At 37.6% G+C, this 23538-nt stretch overlaps 1 protein-coding gene and 2 long non-coding RNA genes across 3 annotated transcripts in view; all 3 read right to left on the reverse strand.

Moving 5' to 3' along the window:
* Positions 1–14891, reverse strand: part of LOC108681334 (lipase member H-like) — a 29866-nt gene extending 14975 nt beyond the window's left edge. Inside the window, exons 1-3 of the mRNA XM_018170356.2 lie at positions 14823–14891; positions 13647–13753; positions 11491–11617 (exon numbers count right to left, since the gene is read on the reverse strand). Coding sequence (XP_018025845.1) covers positions 11491–11617; positions 13647–13753; positions 14823–14889 — 301 coding nt within the window. The 5' untranslated portion in view covers positions 14890–14891. The remainder of the gene's footprint in view (positions 1–11490; positions 11618–13646; positions 13754–14822) is intronic.
* On the reverse strand, positions 5437–9458 carry LOC108681335. Its single transcript, XR_001931488.1, has 3 exons — positions 9122–9458; positions 5716–5843; positions 5437–5500 (listed from the first exon to the last, which is right to left on the reverse strand). It is a non-coding gene; the product is annotated as an uncharacterized LOC108681335 (long non-coding RNA).
* Positions 14892–14915: 24 nt separating the features above from the next.
* On the reverse strand, positions 14916–15987 carry LOC108681336. The gene is made up of 3 exons (XR_001931489.2): positions 15869–15987; positions 15358–15657; positions 14916–14980 (listed from the first exon to the last, which is right to left on the reverse strand). It is a non-coding gene; the product is annotated as an uncharacterized LOC108681336 (long non-coding RNA).
* Positions 15988–23538: the final 7551 nt, after the last annotated feature.

Below are 23538 nucleotides of genomic sequence, written 5' to 3' on the forward strand. Positions count from 1 at the left end.
AATTCTTTAGTAATTGGAAAGCACTTTTATTTTTTGTTTATTTGACTTTCTATTTATTTACGGCGTTTTTCGTCCCGCAGTTTAATTAACAAAACAAAAATTAAGTTCTCGGAAGCCTTGATTTCTAATTATTCCTGCCTGGCTATTATCTAGTGACCCTTGGAATTCTAGCCAGAACAAGGTTAAAATCCTAACAAGACATGTGGGCCAGGAAGCTACCTCTGGACAGAGGTCAGTTGTAATAATAACTAAGCGAATGATATGCTGAGTATGTTATACGCTTTAGTATTGACATAAAATAATTTCATATCTCTCATCATGAAAGCTGCTAATAAAACGAATGTGTTGTGACCGGAGATAGTCTATATATACCTATACCCTCAGCCGCACAGCTGGGTGCGCCCAATGACTGGCTATCAACGGAGTACTTATCCACGAATTTTAAGTCTCCCATTCCTCATTATAAGTCTTTTATTCATCATTTTTTATATTTCCTATTCCTCATTCATTACTGAAGATCACGATAGCGGTCATGGTTGTGCAATCTTCGTGGTATTACTTTCGAAGTGGTGTTGCAGTTCCTGACAACCAGCGCTACCAGCGACCTTTCGTTACCAACTTAGCACTAAATGCAACCCGGCGCGTATCGAATTACAACTTCGAGTCACCCGCCAATTGTTGCTATCTGCTATACAGCGTAGCCTATTTATCACTCTAATTTTTCTACGCCGGCTGCAGTACCTTCTCTTCGCAAGCTAATTTGGTTGAGTGTGAAGGATGTGTTCCGAAACTAGTAGCATTCAACGCCTTGCGTTTTTTCAATATTCCTGACTCAGTTAAGGCTATGAATGTAGTTTAGCAGGAACCTTTCTTCAGGTGGCGCAGTGTAAGGTTAATGCAAGGACGACTCCAATTGATCCGATCTCTTAGCGGTCTTAATAGCCCATTACCGTTACTGCTCCTCAACGAAGGAGAAATTAAAGCTTAATAAACTATTATTTATTGAACAGATGGCACAAAAAACAAATAACGAGCTATTAAAGAAATCTTGATAAATTCTCAACGTATAACCCTACTAGAACCGAAGGAGCGCAGTATAGTCCGTGTTAAAGCACGGGCGGTGCACTCAGTAATGCCGCTGCGAAGCCGTGTAATTTGAAAGCGGGGATATGATGTATGCTCCCTGCATGCCCAGCAGGCATCTGACGTTGAAACAACGTTGATTACTGGTTGATTTCGGGTTGAAATGTTGAACAACCAAAATTAAACGTCATATCAACGTCGAAATCTGACCAACACCAGAAGGGTCGTAAAATAACCTTATTTCAAAGTTGAAACAACGTCGATATTGGTACATTGAATGTTTATTCATTTATTCATTTTTAAACGTCCGATCAACGTCGAAATCTGACCAAAGCTAGAACGGACGTAAAATAACCTTATTTCAACGTTGAAAAATGGTCGATATCGGTACGTTGAATGTTTAGCTATATACCAGCAAGGAACTAATGTTTTCACACCAACATTGAATGAAATATATATATATATATATAAGTGAACGATTAATGACCAGAGAATGCATTTCAATTTTCAAGTAGTCAAACAATTCTTTAGCTTATTTCTATTGCTCATGCACGCGAGCTGCAGTGGTCAAGGTAGCTAAGGCGTCGCGCGGTCTACAGCGATCCCCTATTCGAATACTGCTACGGACGAAAAACAGGTTGGTTCTTCAACGTTGATTCAACTGGAGAATTTGAAGTTGCAGCAATGTCGTAGTAGTGACATTGATTCAACATTGAATTGTAACGTCATTACGGCGTTTCATGAGACGTTACTTCAATTTTCATTCTAAACCTCTTTTCACCGCGATCTCAACGTCGTAATAGGTAGCTGTTTCAACGTCGTCATTCCCATGACTGATTGACTGGTTTGATCGCATATCGGTGATTGGTTAATGCCCGTGACGTCACTGAGATCAGTGGAACAACAAACTACATCCGCAAAAATGAGTTTCTCATGGGTCAAACTTATACTAGTTCAACCATGGATACACACAGACTATATTAGGTACTTATGCACGGGGAAAGTTTAAGTCGATAGTGTTATTGGCGAGTACTCTTCTTCAAGTCAGTTTCGCCGGCTGAAAACTTATACACGAGGAAAATATTAGCTAGACAGTATTTTCCCATCCGCAAGTTAAAGGCAAGGATAGCCTCCTCATAGGGGTCATATAGATAACCTAACAGCTCCTCGGATAACAATAAAGTACTATACAGCCTTTTACCGAGCATGACCTTCAGCGGGTCGCATACGTTGATCGTTGGTGACTTTAACCATCCAGAAATAGACTGGGCCGATGAATCTTCTCCAAGAGATGAGAATCACCCAGCATCCCTGACTGAAACACGAAAAAATACCTGTAAGTGCATGGTAACTGGTAACAACAAGTAACAACTAACATGTTGACACTAGTAACAGGCTGAGGTTGACAACATTACACCGAAATCTTTCGTACAGTTTTATTCTGTAAGTTATATTATGTTTGAAACATGCTGGTTTTTAAATAATATTTAATACTATTAGGTAATATCTAAAGGCTTTATCTATAAATGTAGCGGTAGCGCTGTAGCGGCAAAACCTCGTATCGCTACTTTAATATGCAGCAGGCGCTACCGCTACATTGCCTTAAATGTAGCGCTGCTACCGCTACCACTACTGAAAATGTAGCGGCCGCTACATCTAGCGCGCTACTACCCACCTCTACTTCCAGGGTTTGTTCAGTAATAACTTACATATTGTACGTATTAATCTATAGATGTGACAAATATTGATCGTTGATTAATTTGTAGGCTGGCGCCCTTGTGGCTACATTGCTAAAGATGTACTCTAGTGTTCATTGCGGTGTCTGAGTTTCGCTCCTATGAGTGTTATTTATATAGCAGTTGATAAGATAAACGAACTTGCAGTCGACGTTTCTATCAGTTATACTCCTAGGAGTTCTTACCAAAAATGTTGCTTCCCAACAGTAATATGAGAGATATGCGGAAAGTCAATGGTTGCAGCATCGTCCTGGTGATGTGTAGCTATGCTACCTGCACGCGCGAGACGCATTAAGACGCACTTGATTGTACAGTCATTTCGATACGTTCTTGTCGTTTGTTTTCATTGTATGCTGCAAAATACACTGGGAAATTTGTACATGGTGGCTTTTATACGGCACAAAATTCGAGGATACCCGGAGAATAATAGCAAGTGTAGATAATTTAGTTATATTCTGTTAATAGTATGCTGACATCGCAAGTATATAACCAAGAATTTTAAAGCCAAAAAATAAAATAAATTCATTATTCTTCATTGAAAACGTTTCCAGGATTTATGTTCGAAAAAGGAATTTAATAATACATGTATTGATATTAAGATGGTCTCGGAAACTTTTTCAATTAAAATCTGTCGAAAAATATCTTCATGACAACCTAATAACTATCATTTTTATTATTAGAATAGAATAGAATAGAATAGAAGTGTCGGCGTTGAAGACATAGGCCCATGAATTTATGGTCTGTTTTAGTACAGAGTGAACAATTAGTAGTCGTTCTAAATTAGTTTCTAACTATAATAATGATTTTCAATTGTAATTCATTTTTTATTCCAAAATTTTTTCATCTCGGGCAGCCTACATACAATGCTCATCATATGCGCTCAAGAGAAAGCTGATAATACACACTGCAACATACATCAATAAAAATCATGGGAAGACGGTAAGGTAAAGAAGGTAAAATCTGTAAAATAAGAAGGTAAAATACTTAAATTGCCTACGAGCTCTCTACTGTGATCATAACACGATATTCAAGTGGGAGTGGAGAGTAAAACATGGTGCTAATTTAAGAGGAAGAAGATGTAGTCAACATTCTGTTTTACATGGATGAAAGGATGAATGCATGGAGAACGTATAGTTGGTAATAAGTGGATAGAGAATAGAAGGGAAAGAGTTGACATACTCTTCCCCAATCTACATACTGCAAGAGAAGAAAAAGCAGTTGACGGTTGCAAAATTATTTTTAATAAAAAAGATAAAAAACTTTCAAAAACCACATTTTCTTAACGGACAAAAAAGAAAAACATTTACTCCTACATAACATTTAAGTCATGTAAAATGTTATGTAATGTTATGTAAGAGTAAATGTTTTTCTATTTTGTCCGTTAAGAAAACGTGGTTTTTGAAAGTTTTTTTATTTGTTTTATTTCACTATTTTTAGTTTTGTAAAAACCAGAAAAACGTTGTATTAAAAATATTTTTTATATTTATTTATTTCCTACTTTTTAGTTAGCAATTTAAATCAATTTCCAGGGTTGGCAAGTGTGGATGTTTGAGAAAAAACTCAATTCCAAACCGTGAAGTTTTAGTGTTTTTTTTATTTTTTACAAATTTTTTTTCAAAAAAATTTAAATTATTATTTCTGAGGATTAAATCTTGAATTGTTAGGCAGCATAAGCATGCATGCCAAATTTCAACTTAGTAGGATGTTTAGAAGTGCTCTAAATTAAGGTTTGAATTTTTTATGACAGACACACACGAAACGAAGTCAAGAAAAACGTGGTAAAATACATGATATGCAACTGACCCGAGCACCCTGGTTGTGATTCCCCGCCGTTGGGGTAGAAGTCGAGGTGCCCGATGGGCTCAGCCAGTCCCAAGTCTTTCTCAAATAGAATAAATAAGCATAATAACTTCGATAACAATCTAGATGCAGGTCACGAGATCATGTAATCAGCGCAAATAGATATGAAGAATATCATGCATCAACTTACATGTAATATTTTTGAGTACATTTCGCAACTCAAATTCATCATTATTTCCCGTTATCAGTTGGTATTCGTACATTAAAAAATCGAGTGAATCTGTGCGACGAATTTTTTTTAACTAAATATCACCAGTAAACCTCATAATTTTTACGTGTGAAACTATAAATAACAATAATTAAGTCATCGGCCAAAAAACATTGAACTTAGTGGGATTATTATCTGCACTTACGCCCTAACCCGTACGTGTCGGTGTGGATGACATCCACAAAATGTGCGTCGCTGTAGTCCAGTCGTCCTGAACTATTCTCTTTTGCGTACCCAGGTCCTGCTGGGTCTAGACCTGTTATCCTGCAAATAAGCAATTCTTGATTCAAGTTAACTGATATTGCAATATGTGCGTAGTGATTAATTGATTAAAACGTATTTTTGATAAAGCTCATTAAATTTTTTTCGAGGCATAGCTGGTTGTGGATCTAACCTATTATATTTACAATCGTAAATGAATGCATCACATTCTAGTATTGCTATTTTAGTACGAATTACAGTGGATTAATTTAATATTAGAAACCATATCTTCATATTATCATGAAGTTCTATTATTTAATGTACTATCAAATAATGTAATAACAAGGATGTAAACTGGGCCACCATAATTCAGTGTCACTTTGCGCAGCCCACCCTCGGATAGTTTCAATACCTGAGAAGTCGACATTTGATCAGTGATTACAAGTAACTTAGTATTGCATGCGGTTGATGCTACTACGCAAAAATTCCATAAACAAATTCTTTAGTTGCTTCTGCATTAATTATATAGATTTAATGTGGAAAATTTCGTCATGTTTTGATAAATTTTAAAAATTCATTAATTAGTTTGAAAGTATATAGTAATTAGCATAATTTGATATACTGTACCACGGGATTTATTTGGTTGGGACTGGAGGTGATCAAAAAAGTTGGTTCAATAGGATCAACTAAACGGCGAAACAGCCTGCTTGCCCTTCTAGACAATTCCGTTTGCAGTCCATTATTGTCGAAAGAACCTGCCGATAAAAAAGTTAATTAGGAGATACATTTCTATTCCCAACAACAAGCAACAAGAGGGAATATGATATAACGGTATGAAATTTTGATATTAAAATATAACATATAATTTCTTTCATATGCCCAGATTTTAATGAAAATGTCATACAGTAGGGAAATAAGCATTTAGTCAGTCACCAATTGTTCAAGTTCTCCCACATAAAATGATGAGAGAGGCTTGTAATTGACATCATAGGTAGATTTCAACTATGCGAGACAAAATGTGAAAAAATTGGAAAATCAATTTGTCGGACTTTTAAAGATGTTATTTGCAAATGATGGTGGAAAATAAGTATTTGGTCACTTACAAACAATCAAGATGTCTGGCTGTCTCAGAGCTGAACTTCTTTTTATTAGAGACTTCACTTTCCTCCATTCATTACCTTTATTGATGGAACCTCTTTGAAGTCGTTAACAGTATAAAAGATACCTGCCCACAACCTCAAACGGTCACACTCAAAACTCCTGTATGATGAAGACGAAAATGCTGTCGGAGGACACCAGAAACCAAATTATTTACCTGCACCAGGCTGGGAAGACTGAATCTGATAGAGGCAAGCAGCTTGGTGTGAAGAAATCTACTGTGAGAGAAATAATCAGAAAATGGAAGACCTACGAGACCACTACTAATCTCCCTCGATCTGGGTCTCCACGCGAGATCTCAGCCTAGATTGATCCGGTAGTTAATTCTGTTCAAAATGATGTTTATAAGTGATTATTGTTGTTAACCTTCAAATTGAGTAGGTATTAATTCCCAAGTTGAGTAGTTTTGTTAATTAAATTCCAAGTGGTTACTTATTGATGAATCTTTTCAAAATGATTCTCATAAGTGGATTCATAATTAATTAATATTCAAATGGGATATTAATTCCCAACTTGGTTAAGGTAGTTAATTCTTAAACCCTATAAGCCATTTGATGTAGGCATAAATAATTATATAACCGTTGAATATCTTTATCGGATTATGCGCTGAAATGTGAACAGCGTAGAGTTTCATTTTTAAAGATGTGAATAAAATAACTTCATGACATATTTATAACCCAAATTCATTCATATCTGTGTTAATTCATTGTGTATTAAAATTCTAATTTTAACCTATGTCGATTTTGATTACGGTATGTAATAGTGATTGCTTATGAATGACAGTGATAAATTAACCATTGAGGATTATTGAGTATTCAATTATAGTTGTTTACGTATATTATGATTTGATTGTTGATTTTGATACAGTTAGGTTCAATAATATTGAAGAGTCAATATATTTCTTGGTATTGTTCAACGAGATATTCAATTACATTAATTTAATTGGGGGAAACCTAAGAAAATGTAAATGGAATGAAATTTCAGGTTACTGATTGAAATGTTAACGATCAAAAGGACTAAGTTGTATTTTAAGATTAATCCCCTAATTAATGTCTTGATAAAATGGAAAGATGAGTTGGTCAGACTAGATATGAATTAAACATAAAATTTTCACTTGAATTTAAATTATGTGTAATTAACTTAATCCAGAGATGTGTCGGTGGAAGCCATTAGGAACTCATTGTAAATTCTGCGGATGATATCCTGATGTCGATGAAATATTTTACCCATGTCATGTTCTAATGTCTAACCTTTGTTCACAGGCCTAAACTTCGTATGTAATCTTACATCAATATCACCAATAAACTACCTGAACTTGAGGGGAAACTGAGGGGAATGATGGGTAATCGGTAATTTGATAACAATATAGGTTACGGCGTGTCAGGGTAACGGGAGGAATTCAGAAGGTTGGTGGATATGAAGAAGTCTAGTTTTTCCGGTTTATTATTCAAATTCAGCCACACTTTGCAACTTGGTGAACAACGTGAGGTACATTCTCTTCATGTAAGAAATCCGAGTGAGACCCAGTGGTAATTTGCAAGTTAGCCTAGAGTATCTTTGGAAACACGAACACCGAACGGCAGCGCGTTTTATTTCGAATAGAACCTACAACGGCTCGGGAGCTCGGTCGCTAGTGTTGCCAGAAGTTGTGTGAAAGTTTTAGTTTACTCTTTTATATGGTGTACAGAAAATTATTATTCATTATTACCGGGATTAAGTTTAATAAACAATCATCGAAACATTTATAAACATGTACTGGCCATATTTAACTGGCTTATAGTGATGATTATTTTAACTTAGTTATTTGTGAAGTTGTCGGCCAACGTTCACGAGCATCGTCGTATTTACGACATTAACTATGCGACAAGGTACAGCTTTACAACTATTAATCTCAAAGAAATTATAATATCTCTCAGCTTGGAGGTTATACAGTACACTATAATATTATCTAGTCACTACAAACTCTTCCACTGCCAATTACCCTTCAAGTAGAGAAGCGTTACCAAGTCCTTCAATCACGCACATAACTCTAGACTCAAGGCCTCGAACCTGCCAAAATCCCAAGCACACTGCCATGGCAACAAAGGAGTGGCTTCTTAGAAACATTTCTAAGTCCTGGAGTGGCCTAGCCAGTCTCCCATCTCAACCCCACCGAAAACCTTTTGGGGGAGTTGAAAGTCCGTATTGCTCGCCGACAGCCCCAAAACATCACTGCTCTAGAGGAAATCTGCATGGAGGAATGGGCCCACAGGCCAGCAACAGTGTGTACCAACCTTGCAAAGACTTACAGAAAACGTTTGACCTCTGTCAGTGCCAAGAAAACATATACGATAAAGTTTTGTGATGCACTTTATTTATTGACCAAATACCTATTTCCACCATTATTTGCAAATAACATCTTTGAAAGTCCGACAAAATTATTTTCTCACATTTTTTTCACATTTTGTATCACATAGTTGAGGTCAACCTATGATAAGTTCTTCTACTAAAATAAACATTTATCTAACTTCATATATTGGCCGTTAAGTTAAACCCTCATTTAGAGTGAGATATAGATTCACCATTAAATGATTTTAAAATAAAATCTTTTCCTTAATTACTCATGAGCTTTTTTTTCTAAATGATAATTGTCAATCAAGAAAATTGGTAGCGCCGCAAATACTCAGTAATATAAATAATTACACAAATGAATTATCTCATTTCATTCCTGGACGAATGTTGAGACTAGATCGTGGGTATAAATTCTAAAATAAATGTACACCGATGATCTATCCATGTCAGCTTGTTATTTTAGCTCACAAACCTGAAAGCTACACATCAGAGGGGATACATTTCAAGAAATTATGACCATATCCTATATGAATTATGAATGTACCTGAAACGTTGTGCTGATAGGAACTGTTGTTATTCGTCGATGTTTGATTCTTTGTACCTAATGAGAAGTCATCAGAGAGGATTTGATTTGTGTCTCCTGAGCCGCTTGGTATTGCCGAGGCCTTAGTAAAGATAACTAGTGAGAAAAAAAATATTATAGGTTCTCTAGCCATCAGATGGCTCATATTGCTAATCACTGTTCTCATTGTCAAGTATGAAACACAAATCAATATATCCCACACAAAGATGAACTACCGCACACCTCTCAGTGCTAAAATAGAGCTAAATGTGAATACCCATGTAGCAGACCACCAGAGCAGCGATGCGCAATGACTGTCATTGCCTTCACGAGTATACCACGCACTATAGCTCCTAACAACGGTCCTTTGAGCTGCAGCCCTCACCATCATACGACCTTCGAGCCTTGTGGCGCCTGCTAACAATCACCATGTTTACCGAACCTAACCTAACTTAACCTAACCAAACCTAACCTAAAGTGATGCCACTCTGATGACCTCGCAGAATGTTATTTTCGTTAAAATTGTTTGAAACAAACTTTCCTCAAAGTCTTTATCACCATCGATAAATGCTCTTTTAAGCCAAGCGCACAATGTCTTATTAGTTGTATATTTCTTGCAAAGCCACCGTATATGTTCTATCCCGCTAGATGATACATATTAAATAAAAATTAGGAGTGGAGCAACTATGTTTTTATGATGACTATCGGCGGACGCCATAGGTGGAGCAACTATGATTTATACAGTGAAATAAGGGTGGCGTGCACCACCTATCCAACACCTAAAACCTGCCGATGACCTCCTTACCCGTAAAGCTCTTCTTCCGCTAATAACTACACATTAGCACCGGTGGCGCATCAATGAGCCGCCGATGGCCACCTTTAAAATGAAGTCAATAAAAATTTTTCCTACAATTTCAATTTCGATGCTTGTGCATTTACTGATATTGCTTCACTCAATCACCATTCTAAGGGCTACGTATGCAAATCTAAAATGGCAGTACAAGTAACAATGTGAGACATGTAGCTGGAACAAATTATCAGAGTACCATACACGTACATATCTCGTGAGAAATCGGTTTGAAGAAAGTCCCTGTCTGCAGGATTCGAACTCCGCTGTCCCCCACGCGAAGCCAAGCCTCTACATCGGAGAGTACATGGCAGTCGAGAAATTTTAAAACATTTAATTGAAGTATTACACATATTAATTTCATCAAATGGGAGGAGTTAATGCTACCACCGTGATGATTAGATGGTTCAATCAACAATTTTATTTGAACATGCTGCTATATTCGGGTAAACAGCTGCTGAAAGAAACTTCATTTATCCATAACGAACGATGGTTCAGTTCAGAGTAAAGGCTACGGAAAAATGCTTAATAAGTATAGAAGTTTCGTAATGTGAACATTACACCGATTTTGACTGCGGTTTGATTCGATATACAGTGTGTCCAAAAAAACGATATTCAACTTTGTATGGCTGTAACTCGAACAGTAATAGAGTTTAAAAAAATTGATAGGTCAGGATTTGTTCCCTATGTTTTTCTTCATCTCTCCACCAAAAATCAAACAGATCGATGTTGCCAAAAGCGTTTGAATGAACTTTCAGTGATATGTGCTAAAATCGTGCTTGTGCAAAGTTTTAGTAAGATCATTTTGCATAATCATGTTTTCTTTTCGCTGTTTTATTTTTTGTATCTTTGGTGAGACAAAAACATGACAATCTTTGGTTTGAGGCAATCATGACAATCTTTGGTGAGAGACAATCATGGCAATCTTTGGTGAGAGACAATCATGACAATCTTTGGTGAGAGACAATCATGACAATCTTTGGTGAGAGACAATCATGGCAATCTTTGGTGAGAGATAGAACAGACTAGATAAAGCTATGGAAAAATATATATTCAGACTTGAAATGCTTAGCACCATATCGAACCCGGTGGAAGTCTAGTAGCTATTTCAAACTATCGTCAATCTTGAAAAGATCCGGTCAAATGACACGATTTTAGATCTTCCGTGAACGAGTCACGAAAAGTTCAAGAATCGGCGACAGGCCACATCAGGCCTACTCTTTAGCGCCGACATCACTATGTTATGTTATGTTAACAGTTCTATGTATATCATCTGAACACCTCTTAACCTTCTTAGAACCGTCGTCGTTTGATCAAGACTTAGTTCATAACTTTGGAAGCACTTGCCTCAAGCAGAATAAAGAGCAACCGGCGCAGATACGCACGGCACTGAACCTTTACCGGTAACAACAGAACGAAGAGCGCAAAATATCTGAAGCCTAAATAAGAATGAACTTCCCTCACAGCAACTCTTGAGCAGAAATGTCAATATTCTTACACTTACCACAATATGGCGGAGAAAACTTGGTTTCGACAAAAATCTTCGACTTTGGGGGCATGTTCATGTGTTGAGCCCAGAACCCCATTCTTGTGCATATTGCACTGAATCTGGTATTGCAGATCCAACAATCCTGAAAATTGACACTCATTGTACCAAGAGTTGTTATTGACAATCTTTCTCGATTTTTAGTCCTTCAAGATAGTTAGCAATGTGAGGTTGAAAGAAGAAATTAAATAATATGATTAATTATCAATCTATAAATAATACGAACGATAACCAGATGTGCCCAATAAAAAATACGACCAAATACTTGACAGTTGGCACTTACTACTCCCACTTTGTGAGGAGTTCTTTTCTTTTTGAAATTGTGAATCAATGTTTCTATGTTCTGTTATCGTTTTATCTTTACTTTGATTTTAAGCACCTGCGTTAAGATTTCGATTTACTGAAATGATTTTACGCGTACTCTATATGTTTTCTGAACATTGTCATTCGTACATTAAAAAGTCGAGTGAATCTGTGGGATGAATTTTTTAAATTAAATATTACCAATAAACCTCATACTTTTTACGTGTGAAACGATGTTTTCTGAACTTAGGATGAAGCAAGGCTCCGAAAGTTTCCACGAATGCATGGTAAATTTACTTGGAGTTTTGTTTTCATTTAAATTCATTGTCAATTCATCATATTGCCCAAACACAGAAGCAGAAGTTATTGTACTGGAAACCAAATAGCGCACCTACATGATTCAGCTATGTACATTCACGCCTAACGGATCACTGGTGTCCGAAAGGAAGTTAAAATATGAATCTTCCATGTAGTCCCAATTAAGACCTTTGCTGGTATATATCACTTGTATATTCAGTCACCATATACATTTCAGTCACTGGTATATTTTCAACTTTGACCTTCAAATAAAAATCCCACATTGTGTGAAAATATAATTTTTTACATTTTTTCATTTTAATTTTTAATTTATGTTTCAATCTCGAAAATATAATTTAATCGTACGCTTCGATTTTACAAGCATTATTGAAGCATTATTATTATTATTAAAGCATACAAGCATTTTACGATACATTTATCAACATTTTTCGGTCGTCGAATTTTAACTCCCAATGCACGTAATTATTCAAGCGCTAACTCATCACTTCTTCTTGCAAGCCTATCAGGGGTGCTACCCCTTCCCCTCATCTCAACCAACCCAAATTCAACCTTGACCATTGTTTGAATTTGCATTGATTGGGTTGCCGATGGAAAAGATAGTTTGGTAGCTGATATATCAGCAACGGTACTATCGGGAATTGTTACTACAGAACTACTGTCACGTTCTGGCCTCTCAATGCCACATTTTCCCACCTTCCCTAGGTGCTACATGTAGTGCCATCTCTCACACATGCTTTCCAGATTTAGACGCGAATATGTAGTGACTCGATCACATCTCGCACTAGCATTTCTCTCGAATGTCATAATTAATTGTATTAAACCTTTAAACTCGTGATTATCGACCTCTGTAACGACATCTTACTTAATTATCATGATCTTGATTATGTATTTCGGATTTCATCAATTTCATTTCAAACCATTGTAAAAGTGTACAGTTAGTTAATCATCAATTTTGAGCACGAATAACACTCGTGTAATTACTAAATGATGAAGTTTAGTAAATGTCAAAAATATTTTATGTTGAATCTTACCATAAAAAATATTGTGAAATTTCTTAAGAACGACAGCAGAGAACCATTTGCCAAGCGCGCACTAGCTATAGAGTCATTTTTTCTGAACGACGCCTGGGGTGAACATCTAATTAAGGGGGTAAGACGCTAAGTTCTTCACTACAATTCAATTATTTTCATGCCATAAACTTTTCAATTTACTGTAACTGTCATAATTGAATCATTTGTATTTTATGTATTTTTATATTGTTATTTCATTGTATTCTGGTCACGTACATTCTAACGGCCCACACTGATACAGGTGTTGGTCGGTCGGCGTCTTCGTTCTTCAACACCAATAAACTATCTGAGCTTCATCGTCTTTACTACAACCCCACTAGACGTGACCATTAAATCATTAGAGAAGAGGGAAGGTTGCTGTAGAAAAATTCTTAGTCAAAACCCTACCACCACCCAAACCATCCCCTTCTTCAAATATCTCACCTCGCTGAAGCTGCTCGTAGAGTTACAGTGAGCGACAGGGAAAAAGCAGCCTACCCTCACTGATTCGATGAAGAGTTGATGCGCCCTCGAGTGGGAACATTTATGGTCTGTTTTAGTACAGAGTGAACAATTAGTAGTCGTTCTAAATTAGTTTCTAACTATAATAATGATTTTCAATTGTAATTCATTTTTTATTCCAAAATTTTTTCATCTCGGGCAGCCTACATACAATGCTCATCATATGTGCTCAAAATAAAGCTGATGATACACACTGCAACATACATCAATAAAAATCATGGGAAGACGGTAAGGTAAAGAAGGTAAAATCTGTAAAATAAGAAGGTAAAATACTTAAATTGCCTACGAGCTCTCTACTGTGATCATAACACGATATTCAAGTGGGAGTGGAGAGTAAAACATGGTGCTAATTTAAGAGGAAGAAGATGTAGTCAACATTCTGTTTTACATGGATGAAAGGATGAATGCATGGAGAACGTATAGTTGGTAATAAGTGGATAGAGAATAGAAGGGAAAGAGTTGACATACTCTTCCCCAATCTACATACTGCAAGAGAAGAAAAAGCAGTTGACGGTTGCAAAATTATTTTTAATAAAACAGATAAAAAACTTTCAAAAACCACATTTTCTTAACGGACAAAAAAGAAAAACATTTACTCCTACATAACATTTAAGTCATGTAAAATGTTATGTAATGTTATGTTAGAGTAAATGTTTTTCTATTTTGTCCGTTAAGAAAACGTGTTTTTTGAAAGTTTTTTATTTGTTTTATTTCACTATTTTTAGTTTTGTAAAAACCAGAAAAACGTTGTTTTAAAAATATTTTTTATATATATTTATTTTCTACTTTTTAGTTAGCAATTTTAGCAATTCAAATCAATTTTCAGGGTTGGCAAGTGTGGATGTTTGAGAAAAAACTCAATTCCAAACCGTGAAGTTTTCAGTGTTTTTTTTTTATTTTTTACAATTTTTTTTTTAATTTAAATTATTATTTCTGAGGATCAAATCTTGAATTGTTAGGCAGCATAAGCATACATTCCAAATTTCAACTTAGTAGGATGTTTAGAAGTACTCTAAATTAAGGTTTGAATTTTTGATGACAGACACACACGAAACGAAGTCAAGAAAAACGTAGTAAAATACATGATATGCAACTCACCCGAGCACCCTGGTTGTGATCCCCCGCCGTTGGGGTAGAAGTCGAGGTGCCCGATGGGCTCAGCCATTCCCAAGTCTTTCTCAACTGGCGCCGACTGTCCAGTCCATCTCTACAACGTTAGCTGTAACATTAGTCCTTAACAGCTCGCCTGCCAACACCTGATGATATGTTAAAACTAAATATCATTTCATATCATCATATCAAACATCATATCATCATCATGATATCATCATATCAAACTAAATATCATTGCATCCGCCAATGAAAATTTGAAACTCCATTTGATCAGGTTAGCCTCTGCATTTTCATTTTTAATTGACTTAATCTATATCTCAGATGAGGCTCGGAGCGATAATCGAGAGGAAGAATAACTAATGTTTCAGGCTTCTTCAATAAGGGTCAATATTTATGATCTAATAAAAAATAATGAAATGTTTGACTCGTGTAGCGTGTCCCACAAGACGAGCACTGCGTAACTTAAACCTGCGGTTTTAGACTTGCTGATTTTAATTTAAGCCTTGTATATCAGATATACCCTTGTCCAGCTCGATACAGGAGAAGAGGTCGCAGAACTGAGGGAAGAGTTGCCAGACGAACTGCCAGACGAACTGTTAGACGAGCTGCTAGACGAACTGCTAGACGAGCTGCTAGGCGAGTTGCTAGACGAACTGCTAGACAAGCTGCTAGACGAGCTGCTAGACGAACTGATAGACGAGCTGCTAGACGAACTGCTAGACAAGCTGCCAGATGACTTCCAGCCATGTACAAGGATGTAAACTGGGCCACCATAATTCAGTGTCACTTTGCGCAGCCCACCCTCGGATAGTTTCAATACCTGAGAAGTCGACATTTGATCAGTGGTTGCAAGTAACTTAGTATTGCATGTGGTTGATGCCACTACGCAAAAAGTCCATGTAAACATTTCTTTAGTTTCTGCGTTAATTATATAGATATAAAGTGGGAAAACTTCGTCATGTTTTCATAAATTTAAAAGTTAATTAATTTGTTTGAAAGTATATAGTAATTAACATAATGTGATACCGTACCACGGGATTTATTTGGTTGGGACTGGAGGTGATCAAAAAAGTTGGTTCAATATCAACTGAACGGCGAAACGACCTCCTTGCCCTTCTAGACAATTCCCTTTGCAGCCCATAATTGTCGAAAGAACCTGCCGATAAAAAGGTAATAAGGAGATACATTTCTATTCCCAACCACAAGCAATAAGCGGGAATATAATATAGCGGTATGAAATTTTGACACTATAATATAACATTTAATTTCTTTCATATGCCCAGATTTTAATGAAAATTTCATACAGTGGGGAAATAAGCATTTAGTCAGTCACCAATTGTGCAAGTTCTCCCACTTAAAATGATGAGAGAGGCCTGTAATTGACATTGTAGGTAGACCTCAACTATGAGAGACAAAATGTGAAAAAATGTAGAAAATCAATTTGTCGGACTTTTAAAGATGTTATTTGCAAATGATGGCAGAAAATAAGTATTTGGTCACCTACAAACAATCAAGATGTCTGGTTGTCTCAGACCTGTAACTTCTTTTTATTAGAGACTTCACTTTCCCCCATTCATTACCTTTATTAATGGAACCTCTTTGAAGTCGTTAACAGTATAAAAGATACCTGCCCACAACCTCAAACGGTCACACTCGAAACTCCTGTATGGTGAAGACGAGAGACCTGTTTGAGGACACCAGAAATCAAATTATTTACCTGCACCAGGCTGGGAAGACTGAATCTGATAGAGGCAAGCAACTTGGTGTGAAGAAATCTACTGTGAGAGAAATAATCAGAAAATGGAAGACCTACAAGACCACTACTAATCTCCCTCGATCTGGGTCTCCACGCGAGATCTCAGCCCGTGTGGTCAAAACGATCACAAGGACGGCGATGAAAAATCCCAGAACCACAAGAAGGATCTAATGAATGACCTACAGAAAGCTGGGACCAACGTTACAAATGCTACCATCAGCATCACACTACGTACGACGCCAGGGATTGAGATCTTGCAGTGCCAGACGTGTCTCCCAGCTTAAGCTAATCCATATCCAGGCACGTTTGAAGTTTGCTAGAGAACAGTTGGATGTTCCAGAAGAGTATTGGGAGAATTTCATATGGTCAGATAGAACCAAAGTAGGACTATTTAGTAAAAACACAATTCGTCGTGTTTGGAGGGAAGTGAGTGCAGAGTTTCATCCAAAGAACGCCATACCAACTGTGAAGCATGGGGGTGGCAACATTATGTTTTTGGGCTGTTTTTCTGCAAAGGGACTAGGACGGCTGGTCCGTGTACCTGGAAGAATAAATAGGGCCATGCATCGTGAGATTTTGGGTTCAAACCTCCTTCCATCAGCAAAGGCAATGGAGATGAAACGTGGCTGCGTCTTTCAGCATGACAATGATCCCAAGCACACTGCCATGGCAACAAAGGAGTGGCTTCTTAAGAAACATTTCTAAGTCCTGGAGTGGCCTAGCCAGTCTCCCATCTCAACCCCACCGAAAACCTTTAGGGGGAGCTGAAAGTCCGTATTGCTCGCCGACAGCCCCAAAACATCACTGCTCTAGAGGAAATCTGCATGGAGGAATGGGCCAACAGGCCAGCAACAGTGTGTACCAACCTTGCAAAGACTCACAGAAAACGTTTGACCTCTGTCAGTGCCAACAAAGGATATACGCTAAAGTTTTGTGATGTACTTTTGTTATTGACCAAATACTTATTTTCCATCATTATTTGCAAATAACATCTTTGAAAGTCCGACAAAATTATTTTCTCACATTTTTTTCACATTTTGTATCACATAGTTGAGGTCAACCTATGATGTCAATTGCAGGCCTCTCTCATCATTTTAAGTGGGAGAACTTGCACAAGTGGTGACTGTCTAAATACTTATTTTCTAGACTGTATGTACTTGATTATCATGCAACGCGCTCAACAAGAAGCTAAACTTGGCATATTGATTCAGTTCTTCCATTGCATTTGCTTTCAGTAATTAATCACAATTTTCTAACTAAATTATATCCAAAGCGGTCGTCCTGCAACCAGTTGGGTCATGCCATCCTTTCGCCGTTTTCCAGGGTTACTATCAAGTCTGTTTAAAGGATGACGTCACCACACAGCTGTAACCAGATGCCATCCCCACTACTCGTCTCTATGTCAAGCTGTGACCCCATGGGATACAATTAAATACCTAGACTATTTTACTACAGAACTACCACCGTTGCGGCTTCCTCAGCTAATGGTCCTTATTTATTTCATTATTAGTTTCCCTTTACTGCTCTGTTAGCTAGTGATGGCTTTTGAAGTGCCTCATCAAGTTCTTCTACTAAAATAAACATTTATCTAACTTCATATATTGGCCGTTAAGTTAAACCCTCATTTAGAGTGAGATATAGATTCACCATTAAATGATTTTAAAATAAAATCTTTTCCTTAATTACTCATGAGCTTTTTTTTCTAAATGATAATTGTCAATCAAGAAAATTGGTAGCGCCGCAAATACTCAGTAATATAAATAATTACACAAATGAATTATCTCATTTCATTCCTGGACGAATGTTGAGACTAGATCGTGGGTATAAATTCTAAAATAAATGTACACCGATGATCTATCCATGTCTGCTTGTTATTTTAGCTCACAAACCTGAAAGCTACACATCAGAGGGGATAACGATGCTTGTGCATTTACTGATATTGCTTCACTCAATCACCATTCTAAAAGCTACGTATGCAAATCTAAAATGGCAGTACAAGTAACAATGTGAGACATGTAGCAGGAACAAATTATCAGAGTACCATACACATACCTCGTGAGAAATCGACTTGAAGAAAGTCCCTGCCTGCAGGATTCGAACTCCGCTGTACCCCACGCGAAGCCAAGCCCTACCGTTGTGCCATCGGAGAGTACATGGCAGTCGAAAAATTTTAAAACATTTAATTGAAGTATTACACATATTAATTTCATCAAATGGGAGGAGTTAATGCTACCACCGTGATGATTAGATGGTTCCATCAAAAATATTATTTGAACATGTTGCTATATTCGGGTAAACAGCTGCTGAAAGAAATTTCATTTATCCATAACGAACGATGGTTCAGCTCAGATTAAAGGCTACGGGAAAATGCTTAATAAGTATGGAAGTTTCGTAATGTGAACATTACACCGATTTTGACTGCGGTTTGATTGATTTGATTCGATATACAGTGTGTCCAAATAAACGATATTCAACTTTGAATGGCTGTAACTCAAACAGTAATAGAGTTCAAAAAATTGATAGGTCAGGATTTGTTCCCTATGTTTTTCTGCATCTCTCCACCAAAAATCAGACAGATCGATGTAGCCATAAGCGTTTGATTTAACTTTCAGTGATATGTGCTAAAATCGTGCTTGCGCAAAGTTTTAGTAAGATCATTTTGTATAATCATTACGATGTCATGACATGTTTTCTTTTCGCTGTTTTATTTTTTGTATCTTTGGTGAGAAAAAAACATGAGAATCTTTGGTTAGAGGCAATCATGACAATCTTTGGTGAGAGACAATCATGGTAATCTTTGGTGAGAGACAATCATGGCAATCTTTGGTGAGAGAGAATTTCGAACCCAAAAATTGCCTCTCACCAAAAATTTGCTGTGATTGTCTCTCACCAAAGATTGCCATGTTTTTGTCTCTCCGAAGATTGCCATGATTGTGTCTCACCAAAGATTGTCATGATTGTCTCTCACCAAAGATTGTCATGATTGTCTCTCACCAAAGATTGCCATGCTTTGTCTCACAAAAGATACAAAAAATAAAACAGCGAAAAGAAAACATGTCAGGACAACGTAATGATTATGCAAAATGATCTTACTAAAACTTTGCGCAAGCACGATTTTAGCACACGTCACTGAAAGTTCAATCAAACGCTTATGGCTACATCGATCTGTCTGATTTTTGGTGGAGAGATGGAGAAAAACATAGGGAACAAATCCTGACCTTTCAAATATTTTAACTCTATTACTTTTCGAGTTACAGCCAGTCAAAGTTGAATGTCTTTTTTTGTGGGTCACCCGGTATTATCACCAAGAAGATTCTTACGTGAAATAAGGAATTGATATTACTTGATTATTTTGAAATGTCAGGCATGAAATACCTACATCACTTCTATAGTCACTATTTTTCTCTAGCCTAATCTTTAGTCTTTCGCGCAGGAAAGATACCGGGTCCACTTTATTAGAAATTTAGACTTAAAATCGAAATAATAATCTGACTGTACATTAAATTTCACTATCGAAGTCAGGATGGTGGTAATTGTAGCACTAAAAAGAAAAGGAAAAAACAAAAGTGGCCAGAAAGATGAAGGAGAAAAGAAATCACAGTAAGAAACGAAAAATTTGCTAATTCCATAATCAGGTTTTATTTCTACGAGTTTTCGGCATTGGGTTATGGAAAGATTGCCATGATTGTGTCTCACCAAAGATTGTCATGATTGTCTCTCACCAAAGATTGTCATGATTGTCTCTCACCAAAGATTGCCATGCTCTTGTCTCATAAAAGATACAAAAAATAAAACAGCGAAAAGAAAACATGTCAAGACAGAGTAATGATTATGCGAAATGATCTTACTAAAATTTTGCGCAAGCACGATTTTAGCACACGTCACTGAAAGTTCTATCAAACGCTTATGGCTACATCGATCTGTCTGATTTTTGGTGGAGAGATGGAGAAAAACCTAGGGAACAAATCTTGACCTTTCAAATATTTTAGCTCTATTACTTTTCGAGTTACAGCCATTCAAAGTTGAATATCGTTTTTTGGGGGCACCCAGTATTATCACCAAGAATATTCTTACGTGAAATAAGGAATTGATATTACTTGATTATTTTGAAATGTCAGGCATGAAATACCTGCATCACTTCTATAGTCACTATTTTTCTCTAGCCTAATCTTTAGTCTTTTGCGTAGGAAAGATACCGGGTCCACTTTATTAGAAATTTAGACTTAAAATCGAAATAATTATCTGACTGTACTTTAAATTTCACTATCGAAGTAGGGATGGAAAACAGAATGGATGGATTAAAGGATGGATGGATTTAATCAGGATGGATGGATTAAATTTCACTATCAAAGTCAGGATGGTGGTAATTGTAGCACTAAAAAGAAAAGGAAAAAACAAAAGTGGCCAGAGAGATGAAGGAGAAAAGAAATCACAGTAAGAAACGAAAAATTTGCTAATTCCATAATCAGGTTTTATTTCTACGAGTTTTCGGCATTGGGTTATGGTTGGACGAGGGAAAAATCATCGTCGCTTTTCCTTTGCTGTGTAGTTAAAATAAGCTCATGACAAGCTCACGTTGAGTGACGACTCTGAGGCAGTCAGGGTCAATACCAGTGATGGTATAACACTGAGGCAGTCAGGGTCAATACCAGTGATGGAATAACACTGAGGCAGTCAGGGTCAATACCAGTGATGGCATAACACTGAGGCAGTCAGGGTCAATACCAGTGATGGTATAACACTGAGGCAGTCAGTGTCCGTACCAGTGATGGAATAACACTGAGGCAGTCAGGGTCAATACCAGTGATGGTATAACACTGAGGAAGTCAGTGTCCATACCAGTGATGGTATAACACTGAGGCAGTCAGGGTCCATACCAGTGATGGTATAACACTGAGGCAGTCAGGGTCCATACCAGTGATGGTATAACACTGAGGCAGTCAGGGTCAATACCAGTGATGGTATAACACTGAGGAAGTCAGGGTCCATACCAGTGATGGTATAACACTGAGGCAGTCAGGGTCCATACCAGTGATGGTATGACACTGAGGCAGTCAGTGTCCGTACCTGTGATGGTATAACACTGAGGCAGTCAGTGTCCGTACCAGTGATAGTATAACACTGAGGCAGTCAGTGTCCATACCTGTGATGGTATGAATAAAGTAGGTAATATTGAACATAGGTAATACTGAACATGTATTACGCGTAGGTCTTAAGAATGCAAGGAATGCGGGTCGAAGCGATTAGCAAGTATGTAAGGCGCGGTTGTTTCGAGACCGTGGGAAGGAGTTAATTCACATTGAACGTTGGCGAGCTCAGCGCGAGGGACATTCCATTCGAGGAATTCCATTCGAGATAAGTGGCGTCAGTTCGAGGGTATAGGCTTAACTGTGCGCGACACTAGCGTATATAAGGACCTTAAAATTCGCGCCAAAGGCTGTTCTACGGAGGTGACCGTCATGCAAGCACGGTCTGCAGTCAGCGGACGTAACGGCCGCGGCCGTGGAGCCGGCGGTGTTACCGTATTCGAACATTGACGGTCGCGAGAAACCTGGACTTATCGAAGCAGCCAAGAGTCCGGTAAGCACGTCAAGAAAATCAGCATCAACACTACGGCTGCGACTCAGCCGTGAGACAATGCGAGAGGGCCACGAGTTGTACAACGATTATAACGCACGTCATCAGAAGATCTAAGTTTCGAGCTCTACATCAAGAATTATCATCAGTACGGTCGCAACTCTCATCAGACGAAGCGTGACGGTCACAGTCTACTGTGTCCTAAACTCAGTGTGCCCTTCACAGTATGCCCAATAACTGCACCACAAAGTGTTAAATGAACTCACTTTCCCCAGTGCAAGCTTCGCTGCGATATGACTGTGTGCAATGCGAACCCCGCACTCATGTCAACGAATGATTAATTTAATTTAATATTTGGATAAAGATAAGGATAAAATCTCTCCACCATTATCTGTTATTATTATCCGTTATTTCGTTATCTACTAATATTAGATATTATTATTTTATTATCTGTTATTATTATCTGTTATTTCGTTATCTACTAATATTGTATATTATTATTTTATTATCTGTTATTATTATCCGTTATTTCGTTATCTACTAATATTATATATTATTATTTTATTATCTGTTAATATTATCTGTACGCCAGGTAGTACAGTAGACGCCAGGTAGTGCAGTAGACGCCAGGTAGTGCAGTAGACGCCAGGTAGTGCAGTAGACGCCAGGTAGTGCAGTAGACGCCAGGTAGTGCAGTAGACGCCTGGTAGTGCAGTAGACGCCAGGTAGTGCAGTAGACGCCAGGTAGTGCAGTAGACGCCAGGTACTGTGAAGTAGACACCATCTGGGGCAATGTGGCTCTCACATAAAGTACGAGTTATATTAATAGTGCAATGCGAACGGTACGTGAGTTGTCCAGAATAGTATGGGATGCGATAGTTTAAACAGCATGGATAGTTTTGCAAAGTATGTGCATGTGAAAAAACAGAATTTTAACATTTGTGAATCTCACACGTGAACAAGTTGATTTAGTCGGGTCAGGCTGAAATTGGGTACGCAGCCGTGCACCACCAAATTTGTGCACCAATCAGCCCTGAAAGGAATGAGTAGCATATTTCCGGATGACCACCAACCAGCCGCGGTTTAGCCATCCGTCTGTAACCAGCCCGTGACATCATCTTGCTTTAAATACTAGGAGCTTTACGCCACCACATTTTGAAGCGAATAGCCCAGAGAGTAATGGTTATGAACCACTGAACGTTGCATCGAATCATCACTTCATACCCTGACTTTAGCTCGAACTGTAACTTGCGGATAACGGACTGCGACCAACCAGCCAGGTCGCCATTGGAACTGCATGCATCCTGCCGTGCACCACCAGACGGTCACTTTTAGCTCACAACATCCGGGGTTATGTTTCAGAAAGCA

This window comes from Hyalella azteca, unplaced genomic scaffold, assembly GCF_000764305.2.
Source record: "Hyalella azteca isolate HAZT.00-mixed unplaced genomic scaffold, Hazt_2.0.2 contig12633, whole genome shotgun sequence".
In the NCBI taxonomy this organism is placed as follows: domain Eukaryota; kingdom Metazoa; phylum Arthropoda; class Malacostraca; order Amphipoda; family Hyalellidae; genus Hyalella; species Hyalella azteca.